Source organism: Amblyomma americanum, chromosome 11 (genome assembly GCF_052857255.1).
Source record: "Amblyomma americanum isolate KBUSLIRL-KWMA chromosome 11, ASM5285725v1, whole genome shotgun sequence".
In the NCBI taxonomy this organism is placed as follows: domain Eukaryota; kingdom Metazoa; phylum Arthropoda; class Arachnida; order Ixodida; family Ixodidae; genus Amblyomma; species Amblyomma americanum.
In genome coordinates, this window is record NC_135507.1 from 63,903,986 (window position 1) to 63,925,048 (window position 21,063).

Consider the following 21,063-nt stretch of genomic DNA (forward strand, 5'->3'; position numbering starts at 1 on the left):
GACTACGTCACGGCCCACGCTTCAGCCCGCGTGTAGCCGCCGGCACCGGAGCGGTGCTTCACTGCGCGGCAGGTGTGTGTTGAGGGTGGGCGGCCGCCTGTCAAGTCTGCCGGGGGCTGCGATGAATAAATCACGCGGAGACGGCGCGGGAGGGGCGCTTTGTTGACGCGTGCTCCGCGTGCGCTCAGCTGCAGAGGAGTGCTGTAGATAAGGCGCGCATCCTGACAACAGCGCCACTATCCGTGCGGGCGTCGGGTTCACGTGTGCGTATTGGATGCGCTGTAAGACGCCGCTCGGCGGTCGCGCTTGTACCGAGGCATGACCGACTTTGGAGCTCTATAGGAAGACTAAAAGACTAGAAAGAGCGCTAGAAGACAGCTTACTCTATTTTAACTTCTGTATATGCGTATTCGCGTCTAAAGAGCAGGCGCCAAACTAAGTAAAAGAAGGACGCCGATTGTCTTTTTTTTTCTTGGCTGCGGTCGAAACTTTGCTGATGCCTCCAACTTGCACTTAAAGTAACTAGCACGTTCATGGGGCTTTCTGCACTGCGACTTGCGCTAACCTTTGTCGTACATTTCGTTGTACCGTCTGGTCGCGGCGCGAAATGTTGACGACTAGAAGAGGAAGGTGAGACTGGCGCTCCATTTCCAGCTCAGTTGTATATCTAGTCCATGCCTCTTGTAGTCAGTCCTTTTTTTCTTGCGCTGTGAGCGTGCTTGATAGGATCTTTCTTGAGTGAACGACCCAGGATGCGGCGCGGAATTCCACCATGGTTGCTGTTTCGTGTTCCTTCGTTGCGGGGGCCCCGTACAACAAATAAAAAGTGAAACTTTAACATCCGGTTGTCTGGGCAGAAAATCGGGTACCACTGCGGTGACTCCGGGTGGCAGGTTTTACGTGATTTCTTGCTTGCTTAGAAGTCACAGGACAGAGGAAAGGACGCACACGCACACGCACGCTTTGTGACCCTTTTCTGTGTATAGCTGCCTAGATTGAAAAATGGCGGGCTCTTAATGGATATAAGGATTTCGTCAGTCACTGAAACAAAGCGTAGCATTGAAAATATCCTTTCATTAGTGGCTATGCGATGAGTTGTAAAATAGCTCCGCAGTAATTTTAGTTACTAAGTACTGTTACGTCAGGCGTAAGAAAAGATCACAAAATGCCGTCTCCGGGATCCTTTCTGCGTTGTGCAGTTTCTGTGAGCAGTGCGAAGCCAGCGAGCATGCCACGACCTCCAACACTCTTTGGTGCCCGTAACTAACGGTCGTATTTCTCTCTCCGTCGCCACGTGGCCGCGCTGGGAAAGGCCTAAATGGCCGCGGCGACTCAGTTCTCGGTATGTGGCTGTTTTATTTCTGTTACTCGCGATGCCGGAAACCCCATCAGTTCGAGCGACCCGATGACGCATAAATATCCGCTTGCGTATGCGAAGTGCCGGCCGCACACATGTAGTGCGCTTAAGGCGAATGCTACCGATGTCCGCGGAGGCATTTCTACCTAAAGCCACGAACCAGAGACGACCGACGTTAGTAGGACGGAGGGCGTCTTTCCTCGAATGGTTGCGGCAGAAAAAAAAAAGATTTGTATTCATAACAAACACAGAATTCGATCAATCGAGTAGTGTTTCCGGGTAGAGCGCCGAGCTGAGGGGAGCTTCGTCGTAGCGGATCGGTTGGAGAGATTGGGGATTAGCCGCCGGGCAGCCAGCTAGGGCGGTCGCCGTTCCCGATATAGAAAGGCTGCTTGGCCGGCCCCCTTGCTATACGACGCATAACCAGGCAGCGCAACGAGCTCTGTGCGGGAGCCGCCGGGGGGTCTGTCTGTGCGCTTGAGGGAGAATCGGCGGCCCTGCTCTCCGTGATGACGTTCCCCCGTCGAACGAGAGACCTTGGCCGCCTCCGTCGTTGCGTAGGCACACCGGACCCCCTGCCTTTGTTCCCCGCTCTCCCCACACCGTCCCTCGCTCTGTGGTTGTTTTCCCCAATTTCCCCCATTCTCTTAAAACCGCTCTTTTCCGCGTGTGCCTTCCGCTTCCCGGTTTTTTTGCTTCTTTTTCCCTCTTTCGGGAAATGAGAAGTGGCTGCAGCGGTACCAGCACTATAGCGGCGTCGGAAATAGCCCGCTCACCCGCGGTCGCGGCGAATGCAGTGGATGCCGGCCTTTTCTCTTCCGTCGGGAATCGATGCGTCTGCCGTTTCTGGTTCATGAAGCTACAATTTTTAAACGAAGGATCCTGTTAGTGTGTATCGCATTGCCGTCTGTGCGTTATGCTGAGCTACTTCGCCATTTGTGTGTGTGTGTGTGTGTGTGTGTGTGTGTGTGTGTGTGTGTGTGTGTGTGTGTGTGTGTGTGTGTGTGTGTGTGTGTGTGTGTGTGTGTGTGTGTGTGTGTGTGTGTGTGTGTGGTTATAATCTGCCGTCCTTTGCACGCATAGTTGCTTGCGAGCGCCGAGGCCCTCAGCCGTTTTGTTGACGATGGATGGATGGAAGGTACGAGCGTCCCCTTTGAAACGAGGCAGTGGTAGTTGCCACCATGCCTAGTGCTTATTGCAGCGGCCCCTGACGGTAGCGGCGTGCTGCTTCCCGTATGGGCGCTTCTGTAAATGCAACGCGCATTGCGTGCATTGGTGTTCTTCTCACGTGACGCCATCACACAGCAAGGTCGCATGACCCGCTATAATCAGTCACGTGACAAATAAGTTATCGTTGCAGTTAAATAAACTCGGAACTGTACTCTTTACACAATCTCGTATGTGTTCCGCGTGTATGCCATACACGTCCCGATGTCCCTGATTTACTCGACTCATGTCACTGGCATGTGGCCTTTCTTTAAGTGTCGCGCCTTCCGCCAGATGGCGCGGCGTCTGACCCTTTCTTGTGTTGCACCCTTGCAGCTTCCCAAATGAATGGCATGGACACCGGTCCGTCGGTGCAGTCGTCCCAGCAGAACGGGACGCTGCACGGCAGCGGCGGCGTCTCGGCGCAGCAGCAGAGCTCGGCCGAGGACTCCAAGACCAACCTGATCGTCAACTACCTGCCGCAGACCATGACCCAGGAGGAGATCCGCTCGCTCTTCTCCAGCATCGGCGAGGTCGAGTCCTGCAAGCTCATCCGCGACAAGGTCACCGGTAAGAAGGGCCCACTTCCACCGACAGGGGGATTGTTTGCAACCAGTAGTTTAATGCCTATTCTAGTTTCTTCAACGGGGACCTCTATGGCAGGGTACTGGGTCACGGACGGGCACCATTTTGTGCTCAAAGTAAACGGCACCGAACTGTTAGAAGCTATATATATATCTAGGACCCTTTGCTTCCGGCAGAAACCAGGTTACACCCTATTCTTGCACCTCCTAAAATTTCTTAAAAATCATGTTAAACACTATTTCTACGATTAAATGAGCCTTTTAGAGTACGTAACGATCCAGTAAATAAGAGCCGCCGCGGTGGCTCAGTGGTTATGGCGCTCGGCTGCTGACCCAAAAGACGCGGGTTCGATCCCGGCCGTGGTGGTCGAATTTCGATGGAGGCGAAATTTCAGAGGCCCGTGTACTGTGCGATGTCAGTGCACGCTAAAGAACGCCAGGTGGTCGAAATTTCCGGAGCCCTTCACTATGGCGTCCCTCATAGCCTGAGTTGCTTTGGGACGTTAAACCTTAATAAACCAAACCAAACGACCCAGTACATAAAGCTAAAGAGACAGCACAAACATTTAGCGGATACCTTGCGACTAATGAAGTGGGGTGTTTTCACACAACTGATGATCTTAAACATTAACACTCGTTGTTTGTGATGGAGCTTAATTTAAGAATAAACTTGAAAAGTACATTTTTGAAGAGAGAGGCCCAAACACGGCTGTTCAGCACACGTGTTGTTGGCACTATTATACAAAGGGCTAAGAACGTCCTGCTTTGCAAGGCTCTTGTGCGTCTAAAAATAGTCGCTCTAAATCAAGAATGGGCTTTTATGCTAAGCAACAAAGGGAAAGTAGTTTAAGGGTCGTATTGCAGGTTAATCTACCGCTGAGGAGAAATTGTAGTAGCAATCTATGGGCTAATTACCCCATTTTAACCCACATATGCCTTGCGTTCTATATATGAGACACCGCTCTTTTGGCGCAGTAACTCTGCAAGTTTTCAAGTTTTTTGTGTAAAAACGTTCGCTCGCTAGCGTGGGTTCAGGAGGGTCTAAATTTATATGTGCAAGGGTTGTGTAGTGTGCGTTCAGTTTTTGCCTTGCATGCGTTCGGAAAGATCCGCCAGACATCTCTGGACGCCATTTCTGAAGTTCGACCCCATCGAATACACTAATTCTGAGAGAACAAAATTTTTTTTTGCGCGTTGTCATAAGGAAACCACCGCGCGTTATGAGAAATGTAATTTTAAAGTCAGTGTCAAATAATTCAAGCTAAGCCACATGTACCACTTTGCAAATTGGCTTAGAATCCTGCATTGTAGGACGGTTCAGAAGTCTGTGTTGAGAAAATATTTCGTCTAATAAAAGCGTGTATAAAAAAATACTTCCTGCAACAAGCGCGTTACGGAACTGAGCGGATTTGTGCACCATATTTCCTTTTAACCATTTAATCACTAAATATCCCGAGAAGCATACCAAAATTCCGAAATTCTTCAAAAATTGTAGCAGAAAATTTTTGTTGTCAGACTTAAACCACGCGCTAAAGGCGGAAAACGAGTTTCATGGACGACTACAGCCCTCTAGTTATGAAAATTGCAACCAACGCAATTGCCGGCCGTAACTCGTCTTTGGCAGTGGAAGCAACGCAATATCAGGCCGGACGAGTGTAACTCGTCGTTGCCCATATTGGTATAATCTCTCATGACAAGTACAGGTCGGAGTTTGTGGTTCAGGAGTTAAGCCCAAGGAGCGCCTACGTTTGCCTACCTTCGCTCTTCGTAACGTCGGACGTGCTTAGGACGCGCAAGGCATTTGTCTTCTCTGCAAACGTCGTAAAGGTCGTCACGGTTTCATTTCCTGATTCAAAACGGCCTGTCTCTTCTCCGTTGGCCTACATGACGAGGTCATTTCGTGAAGCACGGCTTATTTATTTTATGTCCTTTTTTCTTTCAACCTTCCCTTGAACCTCCTTGCTTCCCCATTCCTGCCTCGACATTGCTGTTTCTTTTCCCCCCGTGCTCAACACAGCTGCGCTGCGACCGGCCCCTACGTTTATAGGAAATTCTGAAGGGCGAAAAGCCCTGCTCCATATTTCCTCGTGCCGCCGTCCGCGGCGTTGCTTTGGCGCCGGATATGTATTTTTACTTGCTCCGGCCCATTTTCATATCGCGCCGTTGGCCGGGCCCGCTCTTCTAGCGCCTCGTTCCCGTCAGACTAGCGGCGCGCGGCGGAAATTGGAAATGGGAGCCTCCCGTTTCTTCCCTGTGCGTCCTAGGGAATAGTAGCTGAGAGGTGACGGGAAAGCCGCGCCATCCAACTTGTCCCCACTCCTCTAAGCTTCTGGTCCCTGTAGCGAGCTCCGGGTGAGAGAGCGCGTTCCAAGTAGCCTGGCGTAAAAGAAGGGGGCGCGAAAGGGTGCAGTAAGAAATGGCGCCAGCGGGAAGGATCGTGAAGGTGCGACGGGATAAGAGGGACAGTCCCTGCGTGCTTCGCGCGCGCGCGCATCCATGAGCGTAATAATGCGCCCTCCGGTGTCCCGTCTCGTTCGCCCTAGACTGACCGTTTTGTTGACCGGCCGCTGGCGTTTCGCTCCGGTAGATGACGCTGCCAGCGTGGAGGCGTCTTGTGTTTGCTCTCGAGGCCTGGGCTTCGGAGATAGCGAGAAGGGATATAGAAGACGGTCTAGGGGATTTGTGGCGCGAAAGGAGGGGGGGAGGGGAAAGGGTGAGGCCTATGTAGGTGGTGCGTGTCGCGGTGGCGAAAGCGCGTGGGATGGCGCATATTCTTGCCGTCCCATTAGCCCGAGAGCCGAGACCAGAGCGGGGGGAGGAGGGCTCTTTTTTTGCTGTCGCCGGGGATTCTCTCTGAAATTGTGTGGTCAGACTGGGCGAAAAAAACATTGCGCGTTTCGTGGAATTTTCTGTCTGGCAGCCTTTCTTTCATTATTTGCTCTTGTGATATTCCTTGTCCTCGCGGACGTGTTGTCGAGAGTAGTGGCAAACGTCCAGATGGTAAGAACTGTTAACCGCACCGAATAGATTCGTTGAGGTGTATGATGTATCGACATATTTTGCAGTTAATTTTAATGTCTTTATTGTGATCTTTAATACGCAATGAACAGAAAAGTTTTTGGTTTCAAGATGACTTGATTTTTTTTGAACTCCCACCAGTTGTTTTCCGAGCACAATACTTTCCTGATCCCTTGAAATTGAGATCGCATTTTGTTCTTTCGGTTCCGGCTTCTCATGTCGTGGTCAAATAGTAGTCTCTCATTTTAAACCTGGCTTCAGTGTCGGCCCTTGACTATCTTGCATTTGAGGACGCTCCTTACTGCTCTATGCCATCCATCTGTGCGGTATTCTTGCTGCATGCTGTCCGTTGGATATAGCGCTCCTATAGGGCAGCCTTATAAATTTTGTGCAGGACAGCGCTAGTCTACCAGTGCCTTTTGAACTTTGCCTCGCAGTTTGATGGCAGTCACGTTACCTTACGGTAGCCAGGAAAAAAATGGCTTTACTCCTCCTTGAGTTTCTTTTTTTTCTTGAAAGCGAAATTTATTGCCCCAGGGCATCAATTATGGGTGAAAGTGTGATGAATGATCTAAATGAACAGAAAAAGGTTAGGTGATTTCATGAAGTCCAGTAGAGAACGATGATACGGTCCCTGCATCCAGGCAATGCGTCCTAGAGATTCTTAATTTGAGTGGTCTGGAATTACTACGTTATAATAATTTAATTTCCTAGGTTGTCTCCAAGTGCACGTCATTAATACACTAAGGACAACAGCATTGAATTTTTGATAGTAAAAATTCATGGCTTGGATCTTTCTGGTTATGTTGTTTTTTTTCGGCAGCAAAAAACGATTTCTGTACTTTAAAAGCATATTTAAAAGGGACATTATTTTTTCACCATTCAAACTGGTTATGTATAGGCGAAAGATGGCAAGGTGATTGCAGTTTTGAAACAAATGGCGGAGTTGCTTATTAAGGGGATCAGCGCAAAAGCTACCTCGGATTGTGAAAATTTTCGGTTGCTGCGATACCCATAGTTCATTCAGTGGCTCTTCATTTTAACGCGAAGCATTCATTAGTTACCTCAGCCAGACGTCGCGATGTATCTGGCCTCGTAACGGCGCTCGCTCTCCGAGCGCGCGCTTGCCGCAGCTGGACCAATCAGAGCGCCGCGCATGCGCACATGTGGCCGGCATGACCGCGCGCAAGTGGGAGGCCAGTCTGTGCGCGGCTGCTGCGCTGAACTTGAGGTACTAGTCGTATTAGACGAAGTGGGGCCTCGCAAGCGGCCGCTGTCCACAGAAGAGGACTCCTTGGAAGAAATTGTTGACGAGTAGCCGCCGACGCTACGCATCGTAGGAGGTTGATGCGAAGCAATTACAGCGCCTATGCGGGAATCCGGCAGACAAAGGCGCGCCCACGGAACCCCCGAGAAACATGAGGCGAAGCTCGGAAAGATACGTGAAGCGAGTCGTCGCCGCGGCCGTGGCCAATTGCAATACTTACTCTGCGAAGCCTCTTATGTAGAACGCCGAGGGGATATGTAAGGGCAAATGAGATTTTCAAGGTTGTCGCTGCTGTGTTGGTTGAGCAGGGTGACGAATTTTTTTTCCTTTCCTGGGGCGATGGCGTCTAACAAGCATGGCGGTTCAAATAGAGGGGCCGTATGGCTTCTCTGTACTGAATGTATAGAGGATAGGAGACCACGGGAACCGCGGTCTATTGGGACAATAAACCAAAGCAAAACACTTCAATATCCTACCGTGAAATGGTCGCCCTCCGATCGCGTCACGCCATATGGCACGTGGGTTTCGTGCAACGCGCGGAAGCCGTGCACGTGTCTGTATTTGCGTGGGCTTTCGCTCGTCCCACTAGGCTCACTTTTTCATAACACACTTTCCTCGCGCTGTACCGGGCCGAAATATTGAGAGGAAACTCGGTGGTGGGTTAAAGGCTCAGGCCATCGCTGCGTATAATATAACGACGATTACTTTTTACTCCTTGAAATGCAGGAGTGTACCACGTGCGACGTTTTATTTTTTTGATCTTTTCCCAAGCCCTGCAGGGCTCAGCGATGACGGAGTGGCCGCATTATGCCGGAGCGGCCACGGCGCAGTTGTGCTTCCTGCCGGTGGTAGTCATAGAGATCCGAACGAAGCAAGCAGTGAGGAGGGGGGCTCGAATAACCGGGCACCGTCAGATCGATTGGGCGAGGAAATGGCGAGCGAGTGCCGCAGCGCATTCAGCAGGGGATTTCGGTGGTGGCAGGAAGAGAGGAGTGCGCGCTCTATGTGGACTCGCTGGTGGCCCCTCCGTAATGGAAAATAGTGGCCTTCGAAATTTCAAGTAGGCGCGAGCGAGCGCGCGATGCTCGCCCTTTGGGCGGAGTTGTGCTCTAGGGAGTGGAGTCCTTATGGGGAGCTCTCCCTCGGCGGGAGCTGCTCTGTGGGCGTGGCGGTGTTGCGGATGGGAATGTGGTTGGCAGGCACGGCCACGCGATCTTCGGGAGTCGCCCGTGGGTTTCTGGGCTTGAGAAACGTGTTCGCTTCTTGTACAGCCTGGCCTATAGCAGCGTCTTTCGCCTGTTTCTCTGCGTGTTTGGGTTTCTGCGAGGGATTGATGGCTTTATAATGAGCTCGGCTGAGTAGGGAGAGATTTGTACTGCGAGGCGTGTTGCGGTCTCGAAGCCGTTTCCGCGTTTGAAAAGCTGTCGTTCGGCAGACTTGTGGATAGAAACCAAACGGGTGATGACACGCTCACCTGAAATAGCAGGAGCGCTGATATTTTGGTTGGGCTTCACAGCCTGTTTTCTTTTCTGTTGTTTAATTTTTCAGTGTTCTCGTTTAGTAGCGTTGGTAATTCCGTTAGCTTGTGGAGCGGAGTTGTTTTGCTTCAGATTCGCCCAGTGATTGTCTAGCTGCTTAAGCCTTCTCCTTGTACATGGGTAGGGCTGCGTTCGATTCCCAGTGTAGGCGGGTGACACCTTATTCCGGGGCGCCTGCAAGCGTGACATAACTGGGAGTTGACACGCAGGAGTTGATATCGCAGGGAGTTGAACGAGGCGAATCAACTACGGGTAAACAGGACTAACGGCGGTGTCATGACAATCAGTCGACGCCATTGGCCAGAGTGTCTCTTTTGATGGGCATTTGCCGCTTCGTTCTTGAATTGTATGCGATTCGAGCAATGCAGCTCTTTCGCCATAATTTGCTTTACTCTATAAATATGTCGCCGTCAAAAAATCATCAGTGCTTGTGTTTCTAGCGGTACTGATATCGCAGTTGCCCGAACGTGAAGATCGCCTTAAGCAAGATTACTTTAGTATCTCACATTAAGAAGACAAACTACTTCCATTATCTTCTCCGTGTGGTAAGAATTGATCACCTGATCAATTGGGCGAATGGAACATTTGAACTCAGGGCACTTCAGCGAGAGGAGAATTTTTCTGTTCCCTGCATGGTGTCGATTGTCGCTGTATTTATTTCTTAGATCGCTGTGACCTCCCAGCGCATCGCAATCTAGAGCGCTTCCCGGTGGCGTGAGCTGTTGGTGCGAACGAGTAGGTAGATTCCTGGCGATCTCTGTGCTTGCCCGCATGGTTTAGACAGCGCTATTTTAGAAACAAGCGAAGAAATGAGAAAGGAGAGGTATAATCGTATATCATACGGAGACAGTCTGAAGAATTTTCTCTGTTCCTTTTTTTTTTTCCACCGTACAAGTGTTGTCCCCTGAATCGCTGAACAGCATCAAAACCAGTCACCCGGCTATTTTCTTTTTTAGTATTACTTACGCATGTTGTACTCGAAACCATTCACCAGGCTGTTTTTTTTTTTAGTATTATTCACGCATTTTGTGCTCGCATAAGGGGCGCGAAGGCGGAGGCTACTGAAAAGGGTTCATCTCAGGTTGAAACAACGCAGCGAGCTATGGAAAGAAAAATTATCGGTGTAACGTCAAGAGCACGGAAGCGGGCAGAGTTGGTGAGGGATCAAACGCGGGTTAATGACACCCTAGTCGAAATATAGAGGAAGAAATGGGCTTGTGCACGGCATATAATGCGAAGGCAAGATAACTGCTGGTCCTTAAGGGTAACAGAGTGGATTATAAGAGAAGGCAAGCCTAGCAGGGGGCGGCAGAAAGTTAGGTGGCCGGATGAGATTTAAGAAGCTTCGCAGGGATACGGTACCGCAGCTGGCAAAGGAGAGGGTTAATTGGAGAGACATGGGAGAGGCCTTTGCCCTGCAGTGGGCGTAGTCCGGCTTCTGATGATAATGATGATCTTTTCGTTACTTGATTAGATGCTTTCCCTAATCAGCCTATTCTCTACATCTTGGTTCATTCTGCTTTTTTTTTGTCGTTTGCGCCACTCCTGCTTGAGCCTATCATAGGGTCTGCAGTGTATATTGTTTATAAAACAAAAGCGGGAATGGATGACCGCTTTGGCTTAGAGTGATAGGGAGCTTCTCCGCTTATCTTTTTTTTTTCGTTCGACGACGCCGCTCATCTGAGAGAGAAAAAGAGGGGGGGTGCAGGGGTGGTGAGAGCTCGCTGAAGTGCAGCAGCGAATGCAGCAGCGTCGGCAACGCCAGTGCCCGGGCCGTGCCCCTGGGTCGATTGGCGACGACGACGATGAGCGGAGGATCGATGCGTCATGACGCTCGGCGCTGTCGAGCTGCTTGCTGCATGCGACGGCTAGCCGCTGCTACCGCTACGCGCGACCCTGGCGCCGTTGCGAACAGTCCCCCCCCCCCCCCCCCCCCCCTCCCTTCGCGCGTTGCTCTCGGCTTGGGGGTGACGCGGGGGATAGATCGCAGCCTGGCGCCGTGCGATGGCTCGACTAACGGGTTTTTTTTCTTCCGCGAACGCTGTCGTCGCGCTTCACGACGGTTTCCGCTAGGTGGCGCCACGCGAAATGCGGGGGTTAGAGCACGAGGAAGAGTGTGAGGAAAACGGCGTTTTAGGAGGCGGTTACTGCGGAGATCTTTCGAAAGAATGGATAAGAAAAAAGACGTGGGGTTCGAGCCCGGCCGCGCCTGACGCGTTTCCATGGAGGCGAAACGCGAAAGGCGCCCGTGTGCAGTGCGATGTGAGCGAGCGTTAAAAAAGATCTCCGGGTGGTTGAAGTTAGGTCGGAGCCCTCCACTGCAGCGCCTCTTTCTTCCTTTCTTCTTTCACTCCTTCCTTTATCCTTTCCTTTACTGCGCGGTTCGGATGTCCACCGAGATGCGAGACAAAAGCTGCGGCATTTCCTTTCCTCAAGAACTGATTTTTTTTGTACAGTAGGACCCGTTGAAGAACCGGCGAGTTCGACTTGAGGGAAAGACTTCAGGTGGAAAGGAAATAAGGGGACGTTAAGGGGATGTAATGACAGCGTTTCATGCGCACAGGAGAAGTTTGTAGAGCGTTGTATTAAGGGAATGACCTAAGTGCAATGTAGGTTTCGCTCAAGGGAGCAACGTTGCTCATTAGCGCCCATCCGAGGGAGTCGTTGGTGTACAGAGCAAAGCTATGCAGCTTTCACAAAGCGTTTTCGGTAGGAGTTCAAGAAACTTACGTGCTCTGTGTACATAACGCATGCCTCATGATATAGGTGGATAGACCTCTTTCGATCCTAATACTACTCCTGTTTTATCGCACAGTCCTCGTTATTCTGAGGTTTTCGGATGATTCGTGCATGTGATTGATTCGTGCTGACCTCGTTTGACTGTGCCTTGTGAGATGGCTAGCCGTGGGGAATAAAATTTACGGCATGTCTGCACTCGTCGTCTTTCGGAAGTACACTAATGCAAGGAATGGCGTTTCTTGCACCTCTGAGGCACACCTATAGGCCCTGGGAAAATCGGCGGCAGCTCGCTCTGGGTAGGTAGAAGGCTTCTGAAGTCTTTAATGTCAAATTTAGATGGTTTTTGAACGAAAACTCCACCTCTTTCGTACAAACCTTGAAGGTCTTGCAGATATGGCCTTCCAGTGAAAGCACAGATGCGTCTAGTGAATTCACAGATGTCTAAGAAACGCGTCTTTAAGATATATACTGTGGGATGCATGACTAATTTAATCATGCGCATGTAAATTACAGATATCCCAGTTAAACGGGTAGCGAAGTTTCCGGCAAATTTCCTTCATGCATGGCGTGTCGTCGTAGCGCCATCATGCAGCACCCACTGAAACCCCGACACGAAACCCGCGGCGATGGTCCAGGAGATGTCGCGACCGATCTCTCGCTCCAGTTAACCAAGTTCAGCATAGTTAAACCACAGACGCGTTTTTTTTTTTGTTAGCAGCAATCTTCCTGATCAAAGACAGACGTGTCTTGCTCGGCTTTGATTATGTTGAGGTGAATAGAAGCAACGCGCCGTTTGTTTTTAGATCCCTCACGTTAATACAAGGAAGCCGCATATACAGTGAAGATTCAAATGTGTAGTCATCGCAGCGGTCGCTTTGAGCCTTGAGCACTCGCCTCGCATTCGGAAGGGGCGGGGTTCGTTCCCCAGTGCCGCTGGGTACCCATGCACCGGCGACACACTGGAGCAACTTTCTCCTGCCCTGGTGGTCGGCTTTTCTGGGTGAAAAGCTTGGAGACGGATCCATGACCATATTGCGTCTAACTAACCAAAAAAAACATACCTTGTGTCATGGTGCTCTTTGGTTGAAGTTGCCTTCGCGCTATAAAAAACCTATTATCAACAACATGAAATCAAATGTCTAGCCGCCCGTAGCCATCTGAGGCTTCGACGCAGTCAGGAACGCCTGGTGCAGCACTCCTTATAAGTCGCCACTGCCTGGTGTATAGCCACCATTCTGTTCAGCCCTGCAACTAACTTCTTTTGGAGTCAGGGCACATGGTAACTATATCACCAACTAGCCCAGTTTTCCGCCTTAAAAACTTCTTTTGGAAGGCTCAGCTACTTCTCTCCGCTCGACCATCTCTGCCGCCTGTTCCATTTTATACGCTTCACGCTAGACCGCGGCGCCGTAAGGACACGGTATCATCGAGGACGGAGGGGTACTGGTTTTCTTCCAACTTTTTACGCCTTTTTTTTTAACTCTCTGTCTCTTCTTCTCCACTCCGGCTCGCGCAGTCGATTTTCAAGCTCCACTCCTGGCTTCACGTCAGAGACTCTCTATACAGCGAGAAGAAAATCCTGGGGCAAAAAAATAGGAAGGGGGGGGGGGGGTGGAGGAGGGGGGTTGGAATCGAGCGCGCATCAAACGGCGCACACATCACCGTCCGTCCTATAGTCGTCGTCGCCGTAGCTCCCGGGCGGTATATAGCAACTCGCCGGGCAACTTCGCTGGCGTGCTTTAACTTTCTCCCCGTTTAGTTTTCTTCGTCTATTTTGTTCCTGGCGTGTAACAGTACCGGGGTCCCCTTGACGTATTTCGGGGACGCGCTCGAAGCAATCGATTTTCGCCGCTCCAGTGCGCTTATACACCACCCTCGTTCTTACACTCTTTCCCCCCTCAGTCGCTCCATATAACGTATATATATATATATATATATATATATATATATATATATATATATATATATATATATATATATATATATTATGCCCCGACGCCGGCAGGCTGGTGCAGATGCAGTTCTTCTCTCCGCTCCCTCTATATATCCCCGTTTTATTTTCCTCATTCTCTCCTTTCTTCCTTCCGGTATACCCAGGCCGCGCGCGCGGCTCCCATATTTTCCGTATGGCGTGGCGCCGCTGCTTCCCATACGCCGGTGCCGGCCCGGGCTCGGTTTACGCTGTGCACCGGGTGGTGGCGCAGGTTGTTGTTTCGCCATCCGTTGCCGGCGCCTGTGTTTCTTTTTTTTCATCCGGCTGAGCTGCGCGTTTTGTGTGCTTTTTGTTAGTCTTCGTCCTCTTTTTTTTTTTCTCCGCTTCCGTGGAGTGTCGCTTACGACTGTAACAGCGCCTGCGTAACGATCTGGATTGGGCGCCTACTCCTCAGTCTCGACCTCGTAGCCTTTCAACTTCTTTTTTTCCTAGTCAGGGGCTTTGGGTTACACGTACCCTTGTAGTGTACTATCAAAGCAACCTTTGTTTTATTGTTGAATGCGCGCTGAGCGTCGTTTGGATGCAAAGGAAGCAGAGCGAGAGAATAGATAGAAAGAACCACAAAACCGAAAAACCTGCTCTTTCTGGCCACTCGGCGTCAGTCTCTTAACATTGGAGCAGAAATCACTCGTGTTTTTAAAGGAGCTTGCCTCGCAGCAGCAACTGTGCCACTGTTAAGTACTTACCTCTGAACGAAAAAGAGTAACAATGGGGTAAGCTGTCTACTCTAGCGAACTCCCCTTTATAAAAGGGACTCTGATAGAGGACAGGTTACTGTTCTTTTACTTCCATACAGGCCAATTCTTGTTGGGATTGCTGAAAGCATTGCATGATTTAAATCCCTATATGCGTTGTGGTTAAAGCGCAGCGTTGGGAGAGGTAAGTCGGCGCTTGCAGCTTTGTAGATACCCGCAGTGCTTAGCTAGAACACGTTTTGATGTGTACGCTTTGATTTTAATTTCGGTGAATTTTTTGACCGCTGCTGCGACAAAAGCAGAGCGTCGCGTCTCACTCTATCTCGTAACCGGGTTTACTTCGCGGGCTGTCCAGAAAAGTGCAGGTGTAATAAGGGAGTAATTGCTCATTGCCATCCACCCAAGAGCAGCCATACGGCTACAAAGGAAAGATGTACAGCTTTCTCAGAAACTTCGCAGTGAAAGAAAAATTCGCCCTGGTCCGGGGTTTAAACCCGGAACCACCGCTTCACTGGAGCAGTCGCTTCACCAATAGAGCTAGCCTGGACGGCATGCTTACGGTAGGGCGGGAGCGAATTGACCAATGACAGTGTTGGAACATTTCACCGAAAACTGTAGGTCACCTTCTAGCGATGACTGGGCTCCCATTCGGGGAGCATCCTCGTTAAGTTTCGCTATCACGCAACCAAAACAGCGTGCTCTCAGCGCGTGTTGCTCGTATCGCCCTTAGTAAGCTGCATGCGGGCGCGGGGTAATGTGTGCTTTCAAGAGTTTGGCTCGAATAATAATGATAATAATTGGTTTTGGGGGGAAAGGAAATGGCGCAGTATTTGTCTCATATATCGTTGGACACCTGAACTGCGCCGTAAAGGAAGGGATAAAGGAGGGAGTGAAAGAGGAAAGGATGAAAGAGGTGCCGTAGTGGAGGGCTCCGGAATAGTTTCGACCACCTGGGGATCTTTAACGTGCACTGACATCGCACAGCACACGGGCGCCTTGTCGCTTTTCCTCCATAAAAACGCAGCCGTCGCGGTCGGGTTTGCATGTGCGAGTTGCGGATTACGAGGAAAAGTGGCCTGTTATTTACGGGAAGCAAATTTTTGCTCCGTAGTCTGCTAGTTGGACGTTTCGGAGTCAATGGCCGGAGCCTGTGGCGCACAAAAATAAAGTAACAAACTATTGCAACAAGTGCAGGACGTCTCAGTCATTGGAACGCCATAACGTGAGTCGAAATTGTGCATGATGCGCAGTTTGCGTGCGGGCGGAGTGTTGACTTGTGCCGCATCGGTTTTGATTAGACGCGGCGAATATAACCCGGCGGTGGTTGTCGAAACAGCACCGCGATACGGCCTACGTCCGGTGCCATTTGACTTGTTTAGCCGCGGGGCGGTTGTATGCTTCCGGGGGCGTTAGCGTCGCGTCATTACGCCCCACGGCGTCCAGGACAAATGGGCGCTGCGGGGGGTTGCCGTCGGAAGCTGGGACCACTTTGTTTTCCTCCCAACCCGGGAAGAGCAACAAAGAAGGCGTAAAGAGTAAATAATCGGCGGGAAGGTCCGAAGGGAAGGGATTTGTTATGTGCCCTTCCTTCCCTGCTGCGAGCGGTCGTGCTGAGTTGTCGTTTCTACTTTTCTTCGTCGTCTTTAGTTCGGCGGGTTTTTTAGAAGGAGCTTCGTGGGCTTAAGGTTTTTGAACCAGAGCTCGTTTCGCACGTGTAGGTTATAATACGTGAGCCTTAAAAGATCTTGCACTGTATTCGTATACAACAGACGAAACTTCGATAGTGCTGCCTCTGGAGTAGAATTGGAAAAGCTTGGCTTCTTGTACAAGTTGTTGCGTAGTTTCCGGAATGAGAACGGCGGAAAGAAAATGCGTTCAACAGGCAAGGAATAGAGACGATGCCGGACACACTATCGGTGTTACTTTAGATATCGCCAAACACAGCGCGGCGCACGTGAGCACAAGCAGCACCATGCGCGCAAGCAACACAAGTGGGCTCGCGTTGCTTGTGCGCATGCGCGCCCTGTTCTGGCAATTTTTTAACTACTAAAATCAGTTGCGCGCCAACGTCCTCCTTGTGTGTTTCTCTCTTCGTGAACGCGTTACTCTTCCAGCTCTCTCTATGTAGCTTTCCCTCTCGCATAGTTTATAGGATTTCCCAGAGACAGGAATGAAAATTTCCATAATCCATAAAAACGCAGGCGCCGCGGTCGGGTTCGATGTACTGTGCGTTCGGGTTCGTCGGGTTCGGGTGTACTGTGCGATGTCAGTGCACGTTAAAGATCCCCAGGTGGTCGAAATTATTCCAGAGCCCTCCACTACAGAACCTCTTTCTTCCTTTCCTCTTTCACTCCCTCCTTTATCCCTTCCCTTACGGCGCGGTTCAAGCGTCCAACGGTATGTGAGACAGATACTTCGCCATTTCATTTCCGCCAGGAACCAATTATTTATATTATTAAATTTCCATAATCTGGGAGAGAAAATTCATCCCTGCCTCCGGGCCTCTGTGCTTCACTCTAGCTGCAGGTTTATGATCTCTGATGAACCGGCGCAGAAGAGCAACGGAAAAGTATAGGGACCACGTGGAATCGTCCGTTGCCCTTCTGCGCTGGTTCGTCAAAGATCATGGAAGAGCAACTAGCCCAACACAGCAAGTGCTGCAAGAGCTTTAGCAGTCCAGCCGAGTTTCAGCCCTTATAAATCGATCGTTACGACTAAACCAAGATTACAAACTACCATTCCAACACTGTTAGGCAGGCTTACTAAAGGCGCGGACTACACTAGTATTTTATTTTTCGGGTTTGAAACTCGGACCAGACAGCTCTCGCAGTTCAGCATGTAGGAAGTAGGGCGTCAAGTGCGAGGTCTGGACTTAGGGGTGAATCTCCTGCCAAGTGTGTATATATAATTAGTGGTTACGGCGCTCGGCTGCTGGCCCGAAAGACGCGGGTTCGATCCCGGCCGCAGCGGTAGAATTTCGAAGAGGGCGAAATTCTAGAGGCCTGTGTACTGTGCGATGTCAGTGCACGTTAAAGAACCCCAGGTGGTCGAAATTTCCGGAGTCCTTCACTACGGCGTCGCTCATAGCCTGAGTCGCTTTGGGACGTTAAACCCCCATAAACCATTAATGTGTATAATGTGCCCTCAACCAGGCAAAATCACCATAAATGTCTATGCCTTGTTTCCAGATAGTTCTCGTAGGGCACCATGCTTGAACCGCGGGCTGCACCTTTGTTGACCTCGCCAGGAACGGGCAGCTGACGACATGAACGGCTTTTTTGTTTTTATATATATCAGCGCGTTTGCGCAGACTAGCAGCACACACTGCACGCTTGTGTGCTCGCGCGATGTTATCGGAAGGAAATGAAGCTTACACAAAGTATTAACCTAACACGCGGTAATAATGGTGGCGTATTTGTCGCGACAGTGTATGTAGTGCCTAGCGCCGTGTTTACACTGCAGGGCTGGACGTGGGCTTTGAACAGATATATAGAACATAGCCAGCACTGGTAAACTGGGGTCGTTATGTAGCGTTAACGAAAGCGTCAGAAGCGGTACTCAGGCATCGCTAATAATTAACTTAGCTCGACACAATAAGATTTGGCCCGCGCAATACCTAACAGAGGCATGCCCGGCCTGCGGAGAAATTTCAGGCATACTCCACATGGTTTGGAACCGCTCCGAGCAACGTAACGCGTGCAGTTTAGAGGAACTCAACCATGAGCGGCGGGAGGCGAAGCTGGCTCACACAGAGCTCCCCCTTCAGCGCCAGTTAATCGGTCAGGCCTGGAGGGCCGTATTCGCCAATGGTTTCCCGGACCTGGGTGAACCACCCGCGTAATTACCTTATATTAATAAAGTTTGATCCCTGTCTTGGCACACCTGCTTTGTTGCATTCGTGTAGGTTCTCGTGGAAACCTTTCCACTGTAACTCACATGGAAGTGTCATACTGCCGACGCACTCAATTACATTCTACCATTACAAGTGCTATTCAGTTAATTCATGCCGCGAGCATTGCGGCTGGGATGTTAGTAACAATAATAGAGGATTACTGTGCGAGTTTACAGCGACCTCTGCGGCTTATCTCTCGCCCTCTTACCCAGAGACCTATCCACAGATGAAGCTGGAATCCGTGACGTATTTTTTCCGCATTAAATCACGCGGAGCCAGCCGTGCTAAAAGACTTGTTCCAGCTCATAGGAGCTGACCTGTGACAGGAAACGCAGTTGCACTCTTAGGAACGTTTCAGTGTGTACATATACAGGGTGTTTTGCCTAATATTTGCGCAATTTTTCGCATTTTTCGCGCTTTTTTTTTGGCATAGCATTGCCAGTGGTGTAGTACATCACGATACTGCTAAGACGAGCTATCTAGCAAGCTGGTTAGCTAATATTGAATAGTTAGCTTTTTAACTATTACTTCTAGGCTCCTTAATTATTGAGGCGTGCAGTCCAACGTAATTATTATCCACATCAGATTTTAGAAATTCGAAAACGCGGTCAGCCTCGGTGCTTAAGCGCGACAAATTTTGGCTACATCACGCCAAAACGCATGTGCTTTGCAGCAGCTTGCAGGCAGAGCAACGTCTCCAGTGCACGTAGCTCGTCGAAATAGTCAAAATTAGTTGGGCCAATGCGCCGAGGGTAACCGCGTTTTCGAAATTCTAAAAACTGATGTGGATAATAATTACGTTGTACTACATTCCTCTAAGTAATTAGGGAATCTAAGGGTATTAGTTACCTGCCCAATATTAGTTAACCAGCCTGCCAGTTAGCACGTCTTAGCTGTATTCTGACGTACTTCATCGCTGACAATGCTACACCGAAAAAAGCGCTCTTCTAAATCGAAAAGCCTATTGCGTTGTGGTCGAGCATCCGCCTCGCATTCGGGATGTGCTGGGTTCGATCCCCAGTGCCGCCGGGTACCCACCGGTTTTTTAATGGGTAGAAGGTGTCCCGCGGCCTGGTGCACGGCTCTTCTAGGGTTAGGTGCTTGGCAAAAGGGTCCTGGACTAAATAGTTTAAAAACTGCACACAGACTTGGGGGAAACACCCTGTATATAAGGTGCCGTTTGTTCGCATGGCTCAAGACTAACTTTGTCTAGTCACATGCAGCAAGCCGGGAAGCTTAAATACATCTTTACGGGGACGCAGCACTGTTCCAATGGACTGATTGGATCGCCGGCAGCCGGTGCACGGAATAGAACGCCTAGGCGCGGGCAATCTCGTGTAGTAGATCGGAGGAGTATGGCGAGACTCCATCGGTGTCCTCAATGCCTGGACACTTTTGCTCTTGCGGCTGTGCCCGGCAAACGCTCGCGCTGCTTCAGGATGCGGCCTGGGGGCCCTGGACCATCGCTACGCATCTTCCCTTTCTGCCCTAGGTGACAGGGAGCAGATGGGATGCGCCGGCAAGTTTTCATCTCGGCGTCATATATCGCGCGATAATAGGTTTTCAGCTCTCCCACCTTGCGCCGGACACGTGCCGTTGCGGGCTGCTAAAGTTCTCTTTTTCTTCCCCGTTTACCTATATATGTTCCCTATTTTTCTCGTCTGATTGCGTGCCCCCAATACCTCAGGATGAGCGGAAGAATGTGCTGGAGTGAGTGAGGAAGCCCGCGGGGAGATGAGCTCACCGCGGAAGAGACGTCCACTTCCCTCGCGCGATCTTTTATTTTCCCTCTATGCCCCTTTATTCCCCATTTCGCTGTTCTTGTGCTGTTCCACTTGGTTTCCTTGATCGCGTCCGACGTCACGTTTCGCCGATTTGGGCCGCGCTCTCGTCTCGGCAGCGTCTTCTTGCCTTGCTCGAGTCGTCGGTTCACTTCGTCCATGATTTTCCCTCTTTCCTTCCCGTTTTTTCCCTTTTTGTTCTTTTCTTCCCCATCCGCCTTTCCCGAGCAGGCCTCGTTCCTTCATGTGAGGAGCTGTATCAGTCAGCCCCGGGGGCAATACTAAACTCCTCCGCCGGTTTGTTTTTCTTTTTTTTCCCCGGCTTTTCCCACCACCACCGGGTGGTGGCTGTCAATAAAACTTGCCGGCAACCCTGACGCGCGCACAACGTGCGCCTGGTGGGACGTTGACGGGGCAGAAATTGTCGAGTAAGTTTTCCTCCTGCCTTTTTTTCTTTTCTCTGCCTCCTCCTGCCTTCTTTCCCAATTTTTCTTTTTTGTCTTTGGTGGGCGCCTTATTGCGCTCTGGGAAAGGCCTCGGGGCCACGGTTCGATTTTTGTGGAGCACCTGCTCCCTCCTTGGTTGCCGTAGTTAGCGCGCGCCCCCTTCTCTTCCCAGGCCGGCTTTCGACATTTTTGCTTTCCCTGTGCCTTACGCTGCCTATTCCATGGTGGCGCACCGTCTCTCGGAGTTGTGCGCCTGGCGCGAACTAATCACTTTATAGAACCTCTTGACGTGTCATGTATTGCGTGTTAATTTCCAAAGCACAGCTGGCCATGGATAGGAAAAAAAATTAGAAATAAAAATCAAATGAACAGATTTCCGTGCTTCATCCACTGGTAGCACTACCAAGTGACTGGTAGGAAGGCAACGCTAGAATAAATTTCTCCATGGGCACGTTATCATCATCAGCTCGACTACGCCCACTGCAGGACAAAGGCCTCTCCCATTAATTAACCGTGTCCTGTACCACATGCGGCCACCCTGCCTCTA

The 21,063-nt window shown here is 50.5% G+C and overlaps 1 protein-coding gene across 5 annotated transcripts in view; it reads left to right on the top strand.

Moving 5' to 3' along the window:
- The window catches only part of fne (ELAV like RNA binding protein found in neurons), a 175,842-nt gene that overhangs the window by 91,703 nt on the left and 63,076 nt on the right, over positions 1 to 21,063 (top strand). For all 5 annotated transcript variants that reach the window (XM_077643364.1, XM_077643366.1, XM_077643365.1 and 2 more), the window contains exon 2: positions 2,900 to 3,133. In XM_077643364.1, the coding sequence (XP_077499490.1) occupies positions 2,900 to 3,133 (234 nt within the window). The remainder of the gene's footprint in view (positions 1 to 2,899; positions 3,134 to 21,063) is intronic.